Here is a 22,935-nt window from a genome sequence, read left to right on the forward strand (position 1 = left end):
GGGAGAGAATAGAATAGCGAGAGAGAGAAAAGAGTGAGAGGGAGAGAATAGAGAGCAAGAGAATAGAATAGCGAGAGAATAGAGAGGGAGAGAATAGAGTGAGAGGGAATAGAGAGCAAGAGAATATAGAGAATAGAATAGCGAGAGAGAGAATAGAGTGAGAGGGAATAGAGAGCAAGAGAATATAGAGAATAGAATAGAGATAAAGAGAATAGGGCGAGAGAGAGAATAGAGAGCGAGAGAGAGCAAGAGGGTGGGGAGAAATCTGTGTGGTGACTAGTGATTACGGGTATTAATGTTATTTCAGTGTGGTGTGAGTCCATCAGATTTGACATAACTCAATGAATAATCCATTCCTTCACAGTCGTATTAACTTTTGCTATCAAAAACCATGAGGGACAGAAACAACATCCCCATGCCAGGGGTTGGTTGTATGGTAACATCCCTTGTCTGAGTGAGATCCAATCCTGGTCTTACAGTTCTTCAATACCACTTCCCATTCTGGCCCTCATACCATCATGGCCACCTAATCATCCCCATTTTACAATTGGCTCATTCATCCCCCTCCTCTCCCTGTAACTATTCTCCAGGTCATTGCTGTAAATGAGAATGTGTTCAGTCAACTTACCTGCTAAGGGTTAAAATAAAATAAAAAAGAGACTGCCCCACCCAATCTCTCCAACCAGGGGGACCGTCCCAGTCCAACACCCCCCTCCTCCCACCAGGGGGACCCCCTCTCCTCCTAACAGGAGGCCTGTCCCAACCCAACCAAACTCCTCTCACCACTTATTCTCCCTCCCCTCTCCTACGACCGGGAGGCCCACCTTGGATGCCCATTACACACACACACACACACACACACACACACACACACACACACACACACACACACACACACACACACACTCCTACCACCGGCAGGCACACCTCGGCGGCCCTCGAACACGTCATTGATCTCCCGGAGCAGCACGCCCATGTCACAGAGCTGGGACTCCCAAGCCTCACAGAACACATCCAGGTTCTCCTTGGCAATCTTACTGGATGGGTGCAGGGCCAGCGTCTGGGCTGCAGAGATGATCTGAGAGGATAGAGAAGGGAGGGAGGGAGCGAGAGGGAGGGAGAGATGGAGGAAGTAGCTATGTTTTAAAATTGTATTGGAGTGGTGAAGTGTTTCGATAAGGTGCACAGTACACACCTTAAGTGGAGCTATTACGGTGTTACTCACACCAGTAGCTATCCAGACCAGTTGGTTCTTTGAGGGAAAACTAACAAAGGTTCCAAGAAAATGATTAGACCGCCCCACCCCCACCCAATCTCTCCAACACCCCCATTACAGAATGGAATCAGGCCTCATTCTCATAGAATGTTGATCTACTCTATGAGCAGAGACACAGGATAATTTCCTCAGTGTGGGGGCTGATTGTGTGAAATGGAACCAATCTTCAGCGAGCAGAGCAGGGGGCATGGAATCCGTTTTGTCTCACAGTTTTCTAATTATGTTTGGTCTTCCAGGCCGTTGGGACAGATGCTTCATTATCTGCTGCTGGGAGTGTAGTGGAAAATGTGAAGACCCGCCCACGGTAATGTCAGACCCTGCATGACCCAGCTGTAATGACTGAGCTAATAGGTTCATAGGTCAATCAATAAGGTCAGAGGGGGAGGCTCCGCTCAGGGAGGGATAATACTGATGTATGTGTGTGTGTGTGTGTGTGTGTGTATTTCTTTCAATGGTAATAAAGAGACACCTGTGGGTAATTACCAATTAAATGCAACACGCTGGAGGTGATGCACTCTGACTTGTGTGCGTGTGGTTTTCTGAGTTATTTCTCCCCGTATCAGATGAAGTCATCTTAATGTCTGTTTCTGTAATAGTTGGCTTTGTTTAATGGATGGTAGTGAAGCTATAGGGGACAAGATGGCAGAGGATGTGCTGACAAACCTTGGTAATGGAGAAGTTGTACAGCTTAAAAACAACATCAGGGTGGAGTTTCTAGCACAACATGTATTGTGTTACGTTACCTGTCAGAGTGTGTTACGTTACCTGTCAGAGTGTGTTACGTTACCTGTCAGAGTGTGTTACGTTACCTGTCAGAGTGTGTTACGTTACCTGTCAGAGTGTGTTACGTTACCTGTCAGAGTGTGTTACGTTACCTGTCAGAGTGTGTTACGTTACCTGTCAGAGTGTGTTACGTTACCTGTCAGAGTGTGTTACGTTACCTGTCAGAGTTGTTAACTCGAAATGACACAACGACAAGGTTCCAGTTTAACAAAGTTTACTATACTATACTAAAGACAAATAAAACATCAACAACATAATTAAATGTCCAAGTATTATTCAAGATCCCCATTACAAATGGGTTGTGTGACAGTTCTTATTTGTATTACTCAAGCTGCCACTTTCCATTACTGAGAGCCTGTAGGAGCGAGAGCCTGTAGGAGCACAAGACCGGATGCTCCTTTTTTAGTCAGACAGTCAGCAAGCTGTTCCTTTGTGGTCTACCACAGAATCCGCTGGATTCTCTGTGCTTGAATAAGTTCCTTGATGCTGCTAATCTCAAAGTCTTTTCTCTGTGACAGACTTGGTTGACTTCACAGCATCAACTAATGAGTAGTTGTCAGTGACACAAACTACAGGTAGGAAGTGCCGTTTTGTCCCACCAGTGATAACCTAGCGAAGCATCACGGAAGACAACTAGTTTCAAAGAGTCATCTTTTCCAACATGCTGAAACTTTAAAGTAACTTGTTGTGATTTCAGTTTACGAACAACTTTGTTTGCCTCATGAATGGTTTGTACAGTGGCGTGTTTTGTGTTAGATGCCAAGTTGCAACCATCAAACCAGGTCTACTCTGTCTCGCAGCCCATAAAATTTGTCCCATCTTTGACCTCAATTGACCAGCTTCAATTCCACAGAGGGGAATTCCTTTGTACGGCTCTTGAAGAATCCATGTGGATAGGTTGAAGATTCTTGATATAGCTCTCCTGTTGCATCAGTATTTTTCCATCAACTGTAATAAACTCTATGCCAACATAACAAAAATGATCATGCTCCTCACGGCCAACCTAGAAAACAGCTTTGAGGTGTGGAATCACAGTTGAAGCAAAGGTCTGTGAGCCACCCCAGATAAAGTCATCAACATGACAGGCAAGTACTCCAGTCACATTGCAGTCTTGATCAAGCCAATAGAAGACTGCAGGATCCACTTGTGACATTTTTCCACCTGTATTCAGCATTGTTGCCTTGACTTTGTTGTACCAGTAGAGTGATCCATCAATCAGTCCATACACACACTTTTTTATTTTCCACAGTGTTCCTTCACTTTTAGCTTCGGGCGGAGGTCGGATGTGAATGTCCCTTTGACAGCTCTGTTCCCTGCAAAAATCCAGATTTGATGTCTATGGAATTAAGTTTCAATTTTTTCTGGCAGATCACTGACATCAGCAATCTGAGTGACTCTGAGGCGCATGTCGGTGAGTCTTTTGGGAGTTCTTTAGCAGCCAGCTCCTCAAAACCTCTAGCCACTAGACGTGCTTTGGGCACTATTCCAGTTAAGGATTCTTTAAGGGTACACACCCACCTTGTTGAGACGCACTTTTGGCCAATGTCTTTGACTTCCTCAAACACTCAATTTTTCCTCCAATTACTGAGCTCATCTAGCTTAGCTGAGTCAAATGACACGTCCTTTGTTTCAAGTACATCATCATTTTGAATGTCATTCTGTTTTTCTCGATTTTCCATTGGTTCAATTCTGATATTATCTACAAGTGGCAGGTCAGCTGACCCTGTTGTACCAGAAAGTGTAGCTGGTTCAGAGTACTGCAAGTTGTACCAGTTTTTGTGTTTTGCTTTTCCTGCTCGTCCAATGACGGTTGCTGTATGTGGAATACCACTTTCTCTGTCCGTGTATTTAACAGTTTGTCCAGTTTTCAGATTGGAACAACCATGTTCTCTTAACACATGTGACTGTTGAATGTTTTCCTCATTTGAACGCTCAACAGTATTACTTGTGGCATAGTTGAAGGTCTCTGCTCCATTTCCTGTGTTAGTTTCGGTGTCCATATCATCGGATCAGCGACATCTGGTAGGTTTGTGTCTGTTACTGTGTCCTTTTTGTCATTTTCATTAGGAGACTGATTCTCAGCAACAGCCCCTCTATCTTGTTGATCATTTACTTTCCGCAATCTTGAGTGATGCACCCTGACAATCATGCCTCCGTGCCTCACAAATATCACCACACCATCTTGACCAATGACTACTCCCGGTCCTTTCCACTCTTGACAGTCAACTCGTTTGTAGTACACTTTGTTTCCAGTTTCGTACTTCTCATCATCATTATTCCCTGAACTGCTGAGTAACTTCTGAAGTCTGTTAACTGTATCATGTCCAAACTGTTTGTAAAGCTTTAACAATACTTTGTGTTTTTCTTTAGTGCTCATGTTCTCTGTGACTGTCAGAATCTTCATGTGCTCTGTGTCAGTCAGAATCTCATTTTTGCATGGACTCTGTGTGATGTCTTTGTCTAAAATGTTTACACAATAGTGGCCTGAGGTAGTAAGTTCAAGAGTCACTGGTTGTTTAAACATCACTGCCTTGTCATTTTTTATGTCTAGTACAGCCTCTGCCTTCTTGAGGGAAGCTTTGCTTAATAGTAAGGGGATATCTGTAGGGACCACCTCTGTTTCAATGTGACACTTAGTCTGACCAATTTTTGCTGGTATCTTAACTCTCTTGGTAGAATGGACAATTCTCCCGTCTCCAAATTTGAAAGCTCTGTTGCTTGGTGTGTCAATCATATTTTGTACTTCTTTCATATTTAGTTCACTGACATAGCTATCAAGCCATTTTGCACCACACACTGTCCGTGTACATGCAGTATCAATCACAGCAGATCCTAAGGATTCAACTATAAAAATCTCAGTATCAGAAGCAGATTCATTTGAAAACAGTGTAATGTTACACTGCTCTATCTCTGTGTTTACATTTTCCTCTGTTAGTTTAACTTGTTCATTTTTATGAGGACAGTCTTTAACCCAATGGTAAGTGCTTTGACAAATTGCACATTTCGATCTCCTTCCATATTTGTCCAGTGGATTTGTGCCGGGAAATGGCGCCCTCTTCTGGTTGTCTTGAGAATGTGACTTGTTGGCGCCTTTTCTGTGCTGCTCGGTGTAATATGCTGCGTCACTCACTTGCATTCCATCTGTTATTGGCGCGACAGACGTCTTCTCACCAAATATTATTTTTAGTGCCGACTTCATAGATGCAAAAGTCAGCACAGTACAAGCAGTCAAAGCCAACTGTTTCTCCCTACCATCTAGACAAGCAGTGTCTAGCAACTTGAACCCTAACACTGCATCTGGGAGAACCATGTCTCTACCATCCAGACAGGCAGTGTCTAGCAACTTGAACCCTAACACTGCATCTGGGAGAACCATGTCGTACTTGCGCATTCTATTGTACCTCTGTTCGAAATCAATGATGTAGTCTGCCATTGCAACCGAAATATCTCTCGTAACACTGTCAAAGTTTGAATATGCCTCGTAGGCACGGTCTTTCTCTTCTTTGAGAAATACAGAATCCAGTGCTGTGATCAAAGTTCCCATACCGTCATCCTTGTTCAAATCCTCAACGGATATTTCCAGTGCTGTATCTCTCGCTCTTCCCTCGAGCGATAATACCACCGCAAGTGCTTGCTTTTTCGAGTCCAGATTAGTAACGCGTGTCCAGATTCCCAGTTCATTTTTCCAACTTTCGTACGACCTCTTCTCGTCGAAGCGAGGTGGCACGTTGTAGTTAGAAACCATCCTCTGCTACCAATGTTAACTCGAAATGACACAACGACAAGGTTCCAGTTTAACAAAGTTTACTATACTATATGAACACACTACAAGGTAGCCATTACACTCGAGGCTAGGTCCATCAACGACTAGACTTCCTGCGCATGCGCACTCTTGACTGAGTGATAGCCCCGTAATAACAGAAATATAGGGATACTTAAAACATGAACTTAACAAGAGTGTGTTACGTTACCTGTCACAGGGTGGGTGGGTGGGTGTGTGTTTCCTGTCATGGGGGTGGGTGTGTTTCCTGTCACGGGGGTGGGTGCGTTTCCTGTCACGGGGGTGGGTGCGTTTCCTGTCACGGGGGTGGGTGCGTTTCCTGTCACGAGGGTGGGTGCGTTTCCTGTCACGAGGGTGGGTGCGTTTCCTGTCAGAGTGTCTGTGCGTTTCCTGTCAGAGTGTCTGTGCGTTTCCTGTCAGAGTGTCTGTTACCTGTCAGAGTGTGTTACCTGAGGGCCAGTGACGTGGAAGGTCTCCTCAGCATGTATACAGGTGATCTCCAGAGGCTCTGTCCCTGAGACGTGACACAGCAGACGACACGTCTGGAACAGAACAGACAATATCAGCGTCTAACATCAATGTGACTGAATATGAGCAGCAGACAGATCAAGATATATTTTCCAGATATTCAACTGGAAAATAAATACAGGTCTCCAAAGCCAGTAGCTCATATCACAAGTACCATGTCCATACACCTCAGCCATAGGAATGGATATGGACCTTTTTTGATTTAATTAAATAAACTTTTGTGGTTTAATACAATTGTATGAATTAAATTCAACAAAAGGTGATTTGATCAGGGAGATTCAACAGACTTAAGTTAGCCTCCCCAGCCAGCGAGCCTTGCTCACCTCCACCAGCTGTTCCTTCTGCTCGCCGAGCGTGCAGGCGTACTCTGCCACGGCCTCCAGGTTTCCCTCGCCCCCTGAGGCCTTCAAGGCCCGCAGAGGCAGGTGTTCTGCATGCAGCTTCAACAGGTCCGCCGCCCGCCCCACCGCCACCTTATGGAGCTGGACGGCGGGAGAGGGGAAGAGGGGAGATAAAAATGGGTATACATGTTGTATCTTTTGTACACCTGGCTGCACAATGGTAATAGGAAGAGAAAACAATATTAAGACAGAAAGAGAACAAGGAGGAGAAAGAAAGGACAAGGTAGAGAGAAAAAGCGTGAGGGGGGAGTGCCAGCGGAGGGAGGATAAAGAGAATACGTAAAAGTGGGAGAGTGCTAAGGCCATATTAAAGAGAAAGAAGAGCAAGACATATGAACAAAATGTGATGAGAGCAGGGTTGGGTCATTTACTATCTAAATGTAATCTGTTACGAGTTACCTGTCCAAAATTGTAATCAGTAACGTAACTTTTGGATTAACCAAACTCAGTAATGTAATCTGATTACTTTCAGTTACTTTCCCCTTAAGAGGCATTAAAAGAAGACAAAAAGGATCCCTCAAACGCATCTGGTGTGTTGTCATAGTGGTTTCTGACTTGTGGTCAGACTTGCTCAGGTGGGACAAACTGAGACTCGCTATTTTTTTTCAATACTGAATTGAATGAGAAAACAGAAAGGTGTCAATGTATTTTTTCACAAACATCCTTTCTGAATTTAAAAGTAATCCAAAAAGTAATACATTTTTTCAAATGTATCTAAACTGATTACAACATTTTTGCTGGTAACATAACCGATTACAGTTACAGGTTTTTGTAGTCAGATTACATGTAATCAGTTGCATCCCAACCCAGATGGAGAGTACAGAAAACTCCAGACAGATCTGATCTAGGACTGAACCACTTGGCATGCGAGACAGTGATGCATTCTAGTTAAGACCGCAGTGTTACAGGACTCACCTCTCTGCGGAGTTCGTGGACACTTTGGCAGGTCTTCAGTATAGACAGCTCCATCTCCTCTGTGACCTCTTTGGCATTGAGAGACAGCTGGGATGAGGAAAATATTAAAATAAATAAGGGAGGGGAAAAAGATAAGAGTAGTCGTCACATAAATCATGCACGTGATTAATGACTGGTGCCTGGGATGTGACCTGTCTTAGCAGGAGAAGAATACGAGATTACACAGCCCTGCTCACGCCCTGTTTGTTTGTGTGTGTGTGTGTGTGTGTGTGTGTGTGTGTGTGTGTGTGTGTGTGTGTGAGTGAGTGAGTGAGTGAGTGAGTGAGGGAGAGAGAGAGAGAGAGAGAGAAACAGGTAGAGAGTGTGAGAGGAAGAGAAAGAAAGTGTGGGTGAGTGAGTGAGTGAGATCCCTTCTGCATCACCAATATCCTGTAAAACATAAGAGTTTCAGACACACGTTCTAAGGGCAAGGAGACAGGTGGGAGGCACTGTAGTCAGACTGTTTTGACACATTGCTGTAATCCTGTGAACAAAACTGTCAAACAAGCAGAATTCACCAGGGCCCAGTTTTTCAAACGTGAATATCCGGATTTTGGCTATCGGATAGGATTAAACGCAAAGAAATAGAATGATTGAATGGATGAATCATTGACTTGAAATGGGGACTCCCGTTGTATTTCTATGCATTTAATCCAATACGATAGCTGAAATCCAGATAGATCAGTTTTTCAAAACTGGGCCCTGATGATTTGTCTCTGACCCTCTCATCACCCTCTCTGTTTCTACTGAAATAAGGAGAGAAAAACACCTCATCTCACTGCTCTGTTTCTACTGAAATAAGTGAAGGAAAACGAACAGACCCTGGGATCTAGCTAGTGACACACGCTGTAGAAATAGGTCTCACTAGGGAGCCAATCATTCAACGTGCTGTAGCTCTGATTCCATTCAATTTGTCAATGGAACTGTGGCCTCTATTTTCACACATTTATACAAGCTTAACGATGGAAAAACACATCGTATGAAAGCCACAGGCTATGGAGTCCAAGGAAACACATTTCAGTGAGGTGTCGATAGAGCGAGAACAATGTGTTCTATGTAATCAATGGAGTCAAGTGAATGGCCATTCATACGATGAGGCTGACTTCAGGGCCGTATCCACAAAGCATCTCAGAGTAAGAGTCCTGATCTAGGATCTGTCCATATAATCATATTAATTCTGATCTAAAAGGCAAAACTGATCCTAGATTAGCACTCCTACTCTGAGATGCTTTGATGGGCCCAGGACTGGTTTAAGACCTATAAAGAATGAAGGAAAATAGCACTGTATAGCCGTATGGGAGAGGGTAGTGTGAAAAGGCTGGATATTATATTGTTCTCCTTCACATTATCTATAAACCTAGCAACAGTACACAAGGTCATGTAGCTAAGCAACAGAAAGGAAGTGAAGGAGTGTGTGTGTCCATCTACACACGTGAGTGTAATGTGCATTTTCATGCATGCTAAATCATGACCTACTGTACCCGTGCTCTTAATCATGTAGACGTACGAGTACATATCTACATGTGTGAGTACACATACACACGCGAGTGTGTGTGTGTGTACACATGTACAAGTACTTACATGTGTGTGTGTATGCCCAGTTTATGCCAACATACCGCCTCCCTCCAGGCTGCGATGAGCCGGTCAGTGTCTTGGCGGGCGAGCTGGCAGAGCTGCAGGATGCCCTCTCGGTGCTCGTGGCTGGTGTAGGCCGAGTCAGTGAAGTCCTCCGTCCTCTCCACCACCGCCTCCAGCTGGTCAGACAGAGCCTGCTGGGGCAGTGAGTACAGACCCTCGCGCAGACCTTCCACGTTGGACTGGGATCACAGACAGAGACACAGTAATGAATACAACAATTATTTGTTATGCCAATAAAGCATTTCAATTGAATTGACACAGAGTGACAGAGAATAACATTCAAAAGCTCTATGACAAGCTACTGGTATTTCAGGTTGACTAGGGATAATTGATTTATTGTAAAGAACTGGCGCAGAACACCTGGCGTGCTTCGTTTTTGTATGTCCAGGCCTGTTGTCTGTGCCCAATAATGTTTGTGCCATGTTTGGTGCGGTTACCATGCTGTGTTGCTACCATGTTGTTGTCATGTGGTGTTGCTACCATGCTGTGTTGTCATGTGTTGCTGCCATGCTGTGTTGTTGTCTTAGGTCTCTCTTTATGTAGTGCTGTGGTGTCTCTCTTGTGGTGATGTGTGTTTTGTCCTATATTTACATTTTTAATCCCAGCCACCGTCGCCGCAGGAGGCGTTTTGCCTTTTGCTAGGCCGTCATTGTAAATAAAAAAATGTTCTTAACTGACTTGCCTAGTTAAATAAAGGCTAAATAAAAATGTAATACATATCTTGTGGATAGACTACGTAAACATAAATGGTACCCAAATTACGCTAGATTGTAGTTTGGGGCTAACCTAGATTAGTCCAGGCCTAAACCACCATACTGTAGTTACTATATTAGAACTATATTACAATGCAAAGTGGAGAAAAAAACAAACATATGGAATCCATAAGGAAATCCTCCTGTCGTCCCACCTTGAAGTCCTTGATGCCGGTGTAAATGCTGAGGGGTAGGACCTTGGTCTCCCCGCAGGGCCGGGCGTCCGTCACGATCTCCATGACCTGCTCCAGGGCGAATCGCATGCGGTGGAACACGGCGTCTTTGTTGATACGCGCCGACTCGCAGTCCGGGTGTCTGAGACACGTCTACAGGGAGAGAGACATGGTTTACCAACTGAGGCTGCATTTACACAGGCAGCCCAATTCTGATCTTTTTACCAATCATATCAGCTCTTTTGCTAATAATTAGGAAAAATATCAGAATTAGTCTGCTTGTGTGGCAGTCCATGTTCGGAATCAATTGTAGTAATACAGTCTCTATGCCTCACATCTACTAAACACAAAAACAATGTTTTAAATGGGAAGTTAGGCTGGTTTGAAGCAAACAATTATGTAAATCCAGAAGAACTAATTTTACCCATTCAGTAGCAAGTTCTTCCAGTCCACAGGTTTAATCTAGTACATTAGCAGCAGTATGTACACACCTTGGACGCAGTGAGCAGCATCATGGTGCATTTCTCCAGCACTGCTCTGGCTGCAGCCATCCTGGCCTTCTTATTCTCATCCTTCAGGTCCTAATGGACAGAGACCAACACTGGACAGTTACAGAAGCAGTCTCAGCTGGTTCCCAAACTTCTCTGATTTGTGAGTGTGGGCCAGTTGTGAGACACCAAATAGACAGAACCATTTTAAGCCACAACTCAGTCTTGCCAAGAAGAACTGGCTTTGACCTACCAGGGATCTGGACCAGAGCCATGAATGAAGAATAAAATAAATGGCTCTGGTCTGGACTAGTGGACCAATTAATGCAAGGGGTCCGTCATTTAAAAAAAAGCATCCCCACACTTCAAACGCACACAGAGCATATCTGTATGATGTGGAAGAACCGTCAGAGTTCTCGAGCTAAGTTTAGTTAAGGTTTAGTTCTCCGGCCATCAGTTATTACTCATAGATGAACCTGGTGAAGCACGACTCAATGCAGTAGATATCATCCACTGACTCGCTCATCTCTGTGTTTCAAAGACGAAGCATTTAGTGTGTGTTCCAGGAGGAGGTGGAATCAACTTCTCTCCAGGCACAGAGCCATGGATTTCAAAGGAGATGTGATGTGTTATTATGCAGAACAACAATATAAACGTAACATGTAAAGTGTTGGTCCCATGTTTCATGAGCTGAAACTTAAAGATCCCTGAAATTTTCCATACGCACAAGAACCTTGTTTATCATTCATATCAGTGAGCATTTCTCCTTTGTCATTATAATCCATCCAACTGACAGGTTTGGCATATCGAGAAGCTGATTAAACAGCATGATCAGTACACAGGTGCACCTTGTGCTGGGGGCAATAAAAGGCCACTCTAAAATGTGAAGTTTTGTTACACAACCAAATGCAACCGATGTCTCACGTTTTGAGGGAGCGTGCAATTGGCATGATGACTGCAAGAATGTCCACCAGAGCTGTTGCCAGAGAATTGAATGTTCACTTCTCTACCATAAGCGACCTAAAACTTTGTTTTAGAGAATTTGGCAGTACATCCAACCGGCCTCACACCCACAGACCACCTGTAACCAGGACAGCCCAGGACCTCCACATCTGTCTTCTTCACCTGCGGGATAATCTGAGACCAGCTAACAGGACAACTGCTGAAACTGTAGGTTTGCACAAACTGTAAAAAACGTCTCAGGGAAGATCATCTGTGTGCTCGTCGTCCTCACCAGGGTCTTGACCAGACTGCAGTTCAGCATCGTAATTGACTTCAGTGGGCAAATGCTCACCTTCAATGGCCACTGGCATGCTGGAGAAGTGTGCTCTTCACAGATGAATCCCGTTTTCAACTGTACCGGGCAGATTGGAGACAGCGTGTACGGCGTCATGTGGGTGAGTGGTTTGCTAATGTCAACGTTGTGAACAGTGTGCCCCATGGTGGTGGTGGGGTTATGGTATGGGCAGGCATAGATACCGGTACCGAGTCAATGTACGGAGGTATTGGTTAGTCGACGTAATTTGTACATGTAGGTAGGGGGGGGTCAATGCAAATTGTCTGGGTGGCCACTTGATTAATTGTCTTATTGCTTGGGGGTAGAAGCTAGTAAAGGAGCCTTTTAGACCTAGACTTGGTGCTCCAGTACCACTTGCCGTTGAGTGAGAGGTTGTTGTACCTCCTCCCTATAGGCTGTCTCATCGTTGTCGGTGATCAGGCCTACCACCGTTGTGTCGTCAGCAAACTTAATGGTGGTGTTGAAGTCGTGTTTGGCCACGCAGTTGTGGGTGAACAGGGAGTACAGGAGGGGACTAAGCACACACCCCTGAGGGGCCCCCATGTTAAGGATCAGCATTGCAGATGTGTTGTTGCAAACGCTTACCACCTGGGGGCAGCCCGTCAGCAAGTCCAGGATCCAGTTGCAGAGGGAGGTGTTTAGTCCCATGGTCCTTAGCTTAGTGATGAGCTTGTGGGCACTATGGTGTTGAATGTTGAACATAGTCAATGAATAGCATTCTCACATAGGTGTTCCTTTTGTCCAGGTGGGCAACGTTGAGTGCAATTGAGATTGCGTCATCTGTGGATCTGTTGGGGCGGTATGCAAATTGGAGTGGGACCAGGGTTTCTGGGATAATGGTGTTGATGACCAGCCTTTCAAAGCACTTCATGGCTACCGACCCATGTGTACCGACCCATGTTACGGGTCGGTACACATTTAGGCATGTTACCTTCGCTTTCTTGGGCACAGGGACTATGGTGGTCTGCTTGAAACATGTACAGTTGAAGTCAGAAGTTTACATAAACGAGTTTTAATGACTCCAACCTAAGTGTTTCAACCACTCCAGAAATTTCTTGTTAACCAACTATAGTTGTGCAAGTCAGTTAGGCCATCTACTTTGTGCATGACACAAGTAATTTTTCCAACAACTGTTTACAGACAGATTAGACCTCCAACAAGTCTGGTTCATCCTTGGGAGCAATTTCTAAATGCCTGAAGGTACCACGTTCATCTGTACAAACAATAGTATGCAAGTATAAACACCATGGGACCACGCAGCCGTCACACCGCTCAGGCAGGAGACCCGTTCTGTCTCCGAGACATGAATGTACGTTGGTGCGAAAAGTGAAAATAAATCAAAGAACAACAGCAAATTACCTTGTGAAGATGCTGGAGGAAACAGGTACAAAAGTATCTATATCCACAGTAAAACGAGTCCTATATCAATATAAGCTGAAAGGCCGCTCAGCAAGGAAGAAGCCACTGCTCCAAAACTGCCATAAAAAAAGCCAGAATACGGTTTGCAACTGCACATGGGGACAAAGATCGTACTTTTTGGAGAAATGTCCTCTGGTCTGATGAAACAAAAAAAGAACTGTTTGGCCATAATGACCATTGTTATGTTTGGAGGAAAAAGGGGAGGCTTGCAAGCCGAAGAACACCATCCCAACCCGTGAAGCACGGGGGTGGCAGCATCATGTTGTGGGGGTGCTTTGCTGCAGGAGGGACTGGTGTACTTCACAAAATAGATGGCATCATGAGGGAGGAAAATTATGTGGATATATTGAAGCAACATCTCAAGACATCAGTCAGGAAGTTAAAGCTTGGTCGCAAATGGGTCTTCCAAATGGACAATGACCCCAAGCATACTTCCAAAGTTGTGGCAAAATGGCTTAAGGACAACAAAGTCAAGGTATTGGAGTGGCCATCACAAAGCCCTGACCTCAATCCTATAGAAAATTTGTGGGCAGAACTGAAAAAGCGTGTGCGAGCAAGGAGGCCTACTAACCTGACTCAGTTACATGGGCCAAAATTCACCCAACTTATTGTGGGAAGCTTGTGGAAGGCTACCCAAAATGTTTGACCCAAGTTAAACAATTTAAAGGCAATGCTGCCAAATACTAATTGAGTGTATGTAAACTTCTGACACAATGGGAATGTGATGAAAGTAAATATCAAAATAAATATCTCTGCTATAATTCTGACATTTCACATTCTTGAAATAAAGTGGTGATCCTAACTGACCTAAAACAGGGAATTTTTACGAGGATTAAATGTCAGGAATTGTGAAAAACTGTGTTTAATTGTATTTGGCTAAGGTGTATGTAAACTTCCGACTTCAACTGTAGCTATTACAGACTCGGTCTGGGAGAGGTTGAAAACCACTTGCCAGTTGGTCCGCGCATTCTCTGAGTACACATCCTGGTAATCCATCTGGCCCCTCAGCCTTGTGAATGTTGACCTGCTTAAAGGTCTTGCTCACATCGGCTACGGAGAGCGTGATCACACTTGTCGTCCGGAACAGCTGGTGCTCTCATGCATGCTTTGCTTCGAAGCAAGCATAAAAACGCATTTAGTTCATCTGGTAGGCTCGCGTCACTGGACAGCTCGTAGCTGGGTTTGCCTTTGTCGTCCATAATAGTTTGCAAGCCCTGCCACATCCGACGACCGTCAGAGCCGGTGTAGGATTCAATCTTAGTCCTGTATTGACAACTGCCTGTTTGATGGTTCGTCAGAGGGCATAGCGGGATTTCTTATAAGCTTTTAGGTTAGTGTCCCGCTCCTTGAAAATCGGCAGCTCTAGCCTTTAGCTCGGTGCGGATGTTGCCTGTAATCCATGGCTTCTGGTTGGGATATGTACGTATGGTCACTTTGGGAACGATGTCATCTATGCACTTATTGATGAAACCGGTGACTGAGGTGGTATACTCCTCAATGCCATTGGATGAATCCTGGAACATATTCCAGTCTGTGCAAAACAGCCCTGTAGCTTAGCATCCGCGTCATCTGACCACTTCCGTAATGAGCGAGTCACTGGTACTTCCTGCTTTAGTTTTTGCTTGTAAGCAGGAATCAGGAGGAAAGAATTATGGTCAGATTTGCCAAATGGAGGGTGAGGGAATGCACAGAGATAAAGTGATGAGATCCTGAGGCCCATTGTCATGCCATTCATCCACCGCCACTACATGTTTCAGCATGATCTGTACACATTTCCTGGAAGCTGAAAATGTCCCAGTTCTTCCATGGCCTGCATACTGTGAAGGCCCTGAAGTTGTCTGAACAGTCTGTGCTTCTCCTTCAATAGGGCGCTTCCCCTTTAATTCCCAATTAAATAGCCAGCATCAGCTGCGGCAAAGAGGATGGCGATGGCTGTGCGAATGAGGATGTGTTCAACCCTCAGTTCAGAAGCTTCTTTACGCCATTTGTTTTGTTGTATTTAAAAGTGTGTCTTGTCTCAAGTTTAACCAGGATCGGATCCACTCAATTTTTCCTTTGGACTACACATCTCAGTTTGTCTCCGCTGTTTTGTCGTGGCCTTTCTCCGCTGGAGATCTGTTGGCGGATTGGATTGTCTGACTACAACTATTTTGCATACGGTATTTAATTTGTTTGAGTGTGATTTATGGTCAGTTGTAGTTGAAGACTACTGAGGTTTGATATTTTAATTGTATGATTGAGAATGACGTTTACGCGACACTTTTATGAACAGACAAACATTACGTGACTGAGGTCATTTGAGTTACCGGGCTGGACTCTTTTAGGCCTGAGGGACGGGACTTGTCTTCAGGAACTAGAGCTCATTGCTTGTTATATTATTATGTGTGTGATCATTTATGTTGGTAATACAACCCACGCAAAACAGTTGTTTTGAAGTTATTTCCAATGCCCTAAGGGTTTATGACTTTTACATGAGTCCTTTTTGTATTGGTGTAGACAGACCAGACGGGACTCATTCCCTCCCAAACAAAAAGGAGAAATCAATATTTTCTCTGGTTGGCACGCCCTACCTGGCACCCCTACGAACAATAACCTCAAGTCAAAACCTTTACAATACTCACCAGAAGTGGCGATCTGTCATTCAGGGCCTGTTTTGAGCCCCACATTTTTTTGTCTGTTTTGCATGTTATTTTAGTATTAATATGTGTCACATCAGTTTGCAAACAATGTAAAAAAATATATATTATATATACAGTGGGGAGAACAAGTATTTGATACACTGCCGATTTTGCAGGGTTTCCTACTTACAAAGCATGTAGAGGTCTGTAATTTTTTATCGTAGGTACACTTCAACTGTGAGAGACGGAATCTATTTGCCCACGAAGGACCGCCGGAATCTATTTGCCCACGAAGGACCGCCGAGCCACCTTCCTGTTCAAGTGAACACAGAAGTCTAAAAATGAGTCTAAAAATGTATTGTATGCTGCTGCATAAATTATGTAATATGCCAGGGAGATATGTATACTGTAGCTAAGAAGGTAATACTAAGTGTATGTTGTGTAGTAAGATGTTAGTAGCCCAGGTGCCTCAACCTAATAATTTGGTCTATTTAACCCTCTTAATTCCGCCTACTGTTCTGACTTGGTGGTGCACATGTAGCCTATAACCTGTTTAGATAAATGTAATCATCGAATATTGTAAGAGCCTTCATGTCTGCTTATATGCCCCCTTTATTTATCCTACAGTTCTGACTTGGCGTACAGGGAGAACACTAAGAACGGCCCATGTTCTGAATTCTATCGCTGTACATTTCAAAAGTGCTAAACAAATTTATATTGACTACTTACATCCTAGCTCACTCGATGTCTTAATCGAAATTACAGATTGCCTCTTATCAGCTTTTTGTCCCCTCATGCCATAGTTTGTTCATCTCAATTGTCATTAGAAACCACATTTGTTTAAGCAAGTCAGCAATATCAGCTATGTTTTTTTTTTAAAGGCAGTAAATGAGGCTGAATTAACTGTTTCGCTGCCAAATAAGGCTCCGCTGATAGCCAGGTGTAGCAGTGGTAAGATGTTGGGAAAGCTTTATGTAGGCCCTAGCAGTTTGTGGCCACCATTTGTCACCGTTATAGTGCAATTAATGTATTGTTTAGGGTTGTGGCTTTGCTGGCAAGCATCCCACCTTTTTATTTTTTTGCCCCACCAAGATTTACATGCTAAAATCGCCACTGCTCACCAGACATGTCACCACCCACTGAGCATGTTTTGGATGCGTACGACAGCGTGTTCCAGTTTCTGCCAATATCCGGCAACTTCGCACAGACATTGAAGAGGGGTGGGACAACATTCCACAGGGAAGTTAACTTTCTGGCATCATTATTTCTTGAAAACGTGTACATACAGTCGTGGGCAAATTTGTTGAGAATGACACAAATATTAATTTTCACAAAGTCTGCTGCCTCAGTTTGTATGATGGCAATTTGCATATACTCCAGAATGTTATGAAGAGTGATCAGATGAATGGCAATTAGTTGTAAAGTCCCCCTTTGCCATGCAAATGAACTGAATCCCGAAAAACATTTCCACTGCATTTCAGCCCTGCCACAAAAGGACCAACTGACATCATTGTCAGTGATTCTCTCGTTAACACAGGTGTGAGTGTTGACGAGGACAAGGCTGGAGATCACTCTGTCATGCTGATTGAGGTTGAATAACAGACTGGAAGCTTCAAAAGGAGGGTGGTGCTTGGAATCATTGTTCTTCCTCTGTCAACCATGGTTACCTGCAAGGAAACACGTGCCGTCATCATTGCTTTTCACAAAAAGGGCTTCACAGGCAAGAATATTGCTGCCAGTAAGCTCGCACCTAAATCAACTATTTATCGGATCATCAAGAACTTCAAGGAAAGCGGTTCAATTGTTGTGAAGAAGGCTTCAGGGCGCCCAAGAAAGTCCAGCAAGCGCCAGGACCGTCTCCTAAAGTTGATTCAGCTGCGGGATCGGGGCACCACCAGTACAGAGCTTGCTCAGGAATGGCAGCAGGCAGGTGTGAGTGCATCTGCACGCACAGTGAGGCAAAGACTTGGAGGATGGCCTGATGTAAAGAAGGACAGTAAAGAAGCCACTTCTCTCCAGGAAAAACATCAGGGACAGACTGATATTCTGCAAAAGGTACAGGGATTGGACTGCTGAGATGTGGGGTAAAGTCATTTTCTCTGATGAATCCCCTTTCCGATTGTTTGGGGCATCTGGAAAAAAGCTTGTCCGGAGAAGACAAGGTGAGCGCTACCATCAGTCCTGTGTCATGCCAACAGTAAAGCATCCTGAGACCGTTCATGTGTGGGGTTGCTTCTCAGCCAAGGGAGTGGGCTCACTCACAATTTTGCCTAAGAACACAGCCATGATTAAAGAACGGTACCAACACATCCTCCGAGAGTAACTTCTCCCAACCATCCAGGAACAGTTTGGTGACGAACAATGCCTTTTCCAGCATGATGGAGCACCTTTAAATAAGGCAAAAGTGATACCTAAATGGCTCGGGGAACAAAACATCGATATTTTGGGTCCATGGCCAGGAAACTCCCCAGACCTTAATCCCATTGAGAACTTGTGGTCAATCCTCAAGAGGCGGGTAGACAAACAAAAACCCACAAATTCTGACAAACTCCAAGCATTGATTATGCAAGAATGGGCTGCCATCAGTCAGGATGTGGCCCAGAAGTTAATTGACAGCATGCCAGGGCGGATTGCAGAGGTCTTGAAAAAGAAGGGTCAACACTGCAAATATTGACTCTTTGCATTAACTTAATGTAATTGTCAATAAAAGCCTTTGACACTTATGAAATGCTTGTATTTATACTTCAGTTTTCTATAGTAACATCTGAAGACACTGAAGCAGCAAACTTTGTGAAAATGTATATTTGTGTCATTCTCAAAACTTTTGGCCACGACTGTACAAAGATGTAAAAACATCTTACTGTACATACAACTTAATTTGGTCGCTAGAGGGTTTGTTTGAAACTCAACAGCCTGATCAACTCTATGCGAAGGACATGTGTGGCGCTGCATGAGTCAAATGGTGGTCACACCAGACAATGACTGGTTTTCTGATTCATGCCCCTAATATTTTTTAAGGTTTCTGTGACCAACAGATGCATATCTTTATTTCCAGTCATGTGAAATCCATAGATTAAGGCCTAATGAATTTACTCATATGAACTGTAACTCAGTAAAATCTATGAAATTGTTGCATGTTGCGTTTTATATTTTTGTTCAGTATATATTCCCCTGCTCTTTACTCGGTTAGTCTCAGTAGATTTCCAGACAGAGAGACAAAGACGTGGTATGTTTGTTAAACAAAAAGAGGGGAAGCTGAATATTTTCATCTCTATATCATAACGATTCACTTTTCATCAGCTAGCTAGCGCAGTCTGTATCCAGAATAACAACCTATTCCCTGTGTAGTGCACACCTTTTGACCTTATGGGCCCTGGTCAAAAGTAGTGCACTATATATGGAATAGGATGCCAATTTGAACACGTACATAGAGACTGTGTATGACTCAAAGCAGGATTAGCAGACGCTGGCACTACAGGGAACACCAGAGTTATAACTTTCTGGCATCATTATTTCTTGAAAACGTATGATACAAAGATGTATGTACAGTATGATGTTTTTACAACTTAATTTGGCCTCCAGAGGGTTTGTTTGAGGCACGTTTTGTTTTGATGATGTAATCACTCCTTTGAGATGTGAGTCAGATTTGACCCACGCATTGGTGCTGCCGTCTGTCTAAACACACCTACACTATCCCTGCTGGTGCAGAGGCCCTGGAGTGTGTGTATATGCACGTGTGTGAGGGCAGCAGGGGCTCGTCATACATACCCTGCTATCTGTGTCATCTCGTAGTCTGAGTGGATGTGGAGCCAACACGGCTCACAGCACTGTACGGTTCTCTCCCCCACACCCACAGACACTCACTTGATTCATTAAGACAGGAGCCTCTTTTTACAAGCTGGAAAGCCCATGGCTTTTAGATCTTTATAGTCTCTCTCTCTTTATTCAATTCAAAGGGCTTTATTGGCATGGGAAACATATGTTTACATTACCAAAGCAAGTGAAATGGATAAACAAAAGTGAAATAAACAATCAAACAAAGTGAACAGTAAATTTTACACTCACACAAGTTCCAAAAGAATAAAGACATTTCAAAATCTCATGGCTATGTACAGTGTTGTAACGATGTGCAAATAGTTCAAGTACAAAGGGGAAAATAAATCAACATGAATATAGGTTGTATTTACAATGGTGTTTGTTCTTCACTGGTTGCCTTTTTCTTGTGGCAACAGATCATACATCTGGCTGCTGTGATGGCACACTGTGGTATGGATATGGGAGTTTATTAAAATTGGATTTGTTTTTGAGTTCTTTGTGAGTCTGTATAATCTGAGGGAAATGTGTCTCTCTAATATGGTCATACATTTGGCAGGAGGTTAGTATCCACCTCATTTTGTGGGCAGTGTGCACATAGCCTGTCATCTCTCGAGAGCCAGGTCTGCCTAAGGCGGCCTCTCTCAATAGCAAGGCTATGCTCACTGAGTGTACATAGTCAAAGCTTTCCTTCATTTTGGGTCAGTCACAGTGGTCAGGTGTTCTGCCATTGTGTACTCTCTGTTTAGGGCCAAATAGCATTCTAGTTTGCTCAGTTTTTTTGTTAATTATTTCCGATGTGTCAAGTAATTATCTTTTTGTTTTCTCATGATTTGGTTGGGTCTAATTGTGTTGCTTCCTTTTAAGTGGTTGTAGAATTTAACGGTTCATTTCTGGATTTTGATCATTAGCGGGTATCGGGCATAATTCTGCTCTGCATGCATTATTTGGTGTTTTACGTTGTACACAGAGGATATTTTGCAGAATTGTGCATGCAGAGTCTCAATTTGGTGTTTGTCCCATTTTGTGAATTCTTGGTTGGTGAGCGGACACCAGACCGCACAACCATAAAGGGCAGTGGGTTCTATAACTGATTCAAGTATTTTTAGACAGATCCTAATTGGTATGTCAAATGTTATGTTGCTTTTGATGGCATAGAAGGCCCCTGGAAATTGTATTTGTGGTCCTAGCAACTTGACCTTTTTTTGGAACACCATTATTTTTGTCTTACTGAGATTTACTGTCAGGGCCCAGGTCTGACAGAATCTGTGCAGAAGATCTAGGTGCTGCTGTAGGCCCTCCATGGTTGGGGACAGAAGCACCAGATCATCAGCAAACAATAGACATTTGACTTCAGATTCTAGTAGGGTGAGGCCGGGTGCTGCAGACTGTTCTAGTGCTCTCTCTAACAGTGTGAGAGCTGGAGGGGAAAGAAGAGCGGCTTGACCAATACCCTTTCAGAGAGGGACGGTACTCACATTCTGTCTGTCCCCGGTCAGGTGGGCGAACTCCACCATCTGGTTCCCAAACTGGCTGAAGATCTGGACAAACTCCTGGAAGGTGCTCACTCTCTCCAGCTGCTCCAAGGTTAGTAGCACCTGGGAAAATCAGGAACACTATTACAGCAACTACAGCTGGGAAGCTCAGGAACACTATTACAGTAACTACAGCTGGGAAGCTCAGGAACACTATTACAGTAACTACAGCTGGGAAGCTCAGGAACACTATTACAGTAACTACAGCTGGGAAGCTCAGGAACACTATTACAGTAACTACAGCTGGGAAGGAAGATCAGGAACACTATTACAATAACTAGATGGGAAGGAAGATCAGGAACACTATTACAATAACTAGATGGGAAGATCAGGAACACTATTACAGTAACTACCACTGACTCCCACACATTACACATAACAGCTCTCACTTAAACATCAAATATTATACACAGAATTCAAAGATGGCAACAGCTTTCTGCCCGAACCAGGTCTTGAGAGATGCTACATTGATGTGTGTGTCAATGGGGTTCTAGATACAGAACGAGGCAGCAAAGCAAATTATTACACAGACTCAATGTGGGCCTCGTCATACAAGTGATGGCCATCACATTCACTTTACACGCTTTCAAGCCAAAGTGTTCAGTAGACCAGCCTGTCATGACTGACTGACTTCAACAACATAGAGGACCTGTCTGTAGAAACAGGAAAAGGTCATTGTGACAGGAAGTGGAATTGTGTCCCATTCGTCTGGTGCACGGGTGAGAGATGGAGCGAGGGAAGGAGGATTGATGGTCATGCATCCATGTCTCAGGAGTTATCACTATGGACCTGAGGCTGGGTGGCGCTTGAGATACCAATCTAATCAAAGTGATTTACCCCAATCCCCTTTACTGTTCACACTGGAACACACAATGTGGGTAAGGGTTGACCTGTGATTTCTCTGCAAAAGTGACGGAGTAAATGTTATGTGTGTGTGTTACTTAATGACATATGATTTTTATATTGTCATATCGGCCTCTCTTTCCTTGATTTGCGGTATTACCGGCTTAGTACACATGGGGACGCCAAAAATCAAAACAAAAAACACATTGGGCATCTGTTACAAGAATGCTAACAAAATTAGCACAAGTAATAGCGAATTTCTTTGGAGGCTGCTAGCTAAATATGCAAACAGAGCAAACTGATTGCCTAGTATAGCATCCATGATTCGTATCATCGATTGGCCAGTCTATTTTGTTGATGTTTTTTATCGGAAATGACTAGGTGATTTGGTGGTTATATTTCCGTTGTAATTTTGAGATACTACTCGATGAGAAACGTCAGCTTCAACTGAGAACATGTTTTTATTTTATTTTTACATAACACATAGTTAGGAGCTACTGTGTCATTTTTGGTGAGTCTGGACATTTACAATCGAGTGTGAACGACAGACAGACAGACAGACATTGTGCAAATTAACAAAGTTTTGATGCATGCTTGTCTGCTCTGAAGCGGCATGTGCACACGCTGTGGGTCTGG

General features: G+C 43.8%; 1 protein-coding gene across 1 annotated transcript in view; it reads right to left on the reverse strand.

Moving 5' to 3' along the window:
• Positions 1-22,935, reverse strand: part of LOC120022673 (alpha-catulin-like) — a 120,226-nt gene that overhangs the window by 19,373 nt on the left and 77,918 nt on the right. The window contains exons 4-11 of the mRNA XM_038966658.1: positions 21,400-21,519; positions 10,778-10,867; positions 10,269-10,439; positions 9,340-9,540; positions 7,685-7,771; positions 6,692-6,850; positions 6,290-6,382; positions 928-1,078 (exon numbers count right to left, since the gene is read on the reverse strand). Coding sequence (XP_038822586.1) covers positions 928-1,078; positions 6,290-6,382; positions 6,692-6,850; positions 7,685-7,771; positions 9,340-9,540; positions 10,269-10,439; positions 10,778-10,867; positions 21,400-21,519 — 1,072 coding nt within the window. The remainder of the gene's footprint in view (positions 1-927; positions 1,079-6,289; positions 6,383-6,691; positions 6,851-7,684; positions 7,772-9,339; positions 9,541-10,268; positions 10,440-10,777; positions 10,868-21,399; positions 21,520-22,935) is intronic.

This window comes from Salvelinus namaycush, chromosome 27 (genome assembly GCF_016432855.1).
Source record: "Salvelinus namaycush isolate Seneca chromosome 27, SaNama_1.0, whole genome shotgun sequence".
NCBI lineage: Eukaryota > Metazoa > Chordata > Actinopteri > Salmoniformes > Salmonidae > Salvelinus > Salvelinus namaycush.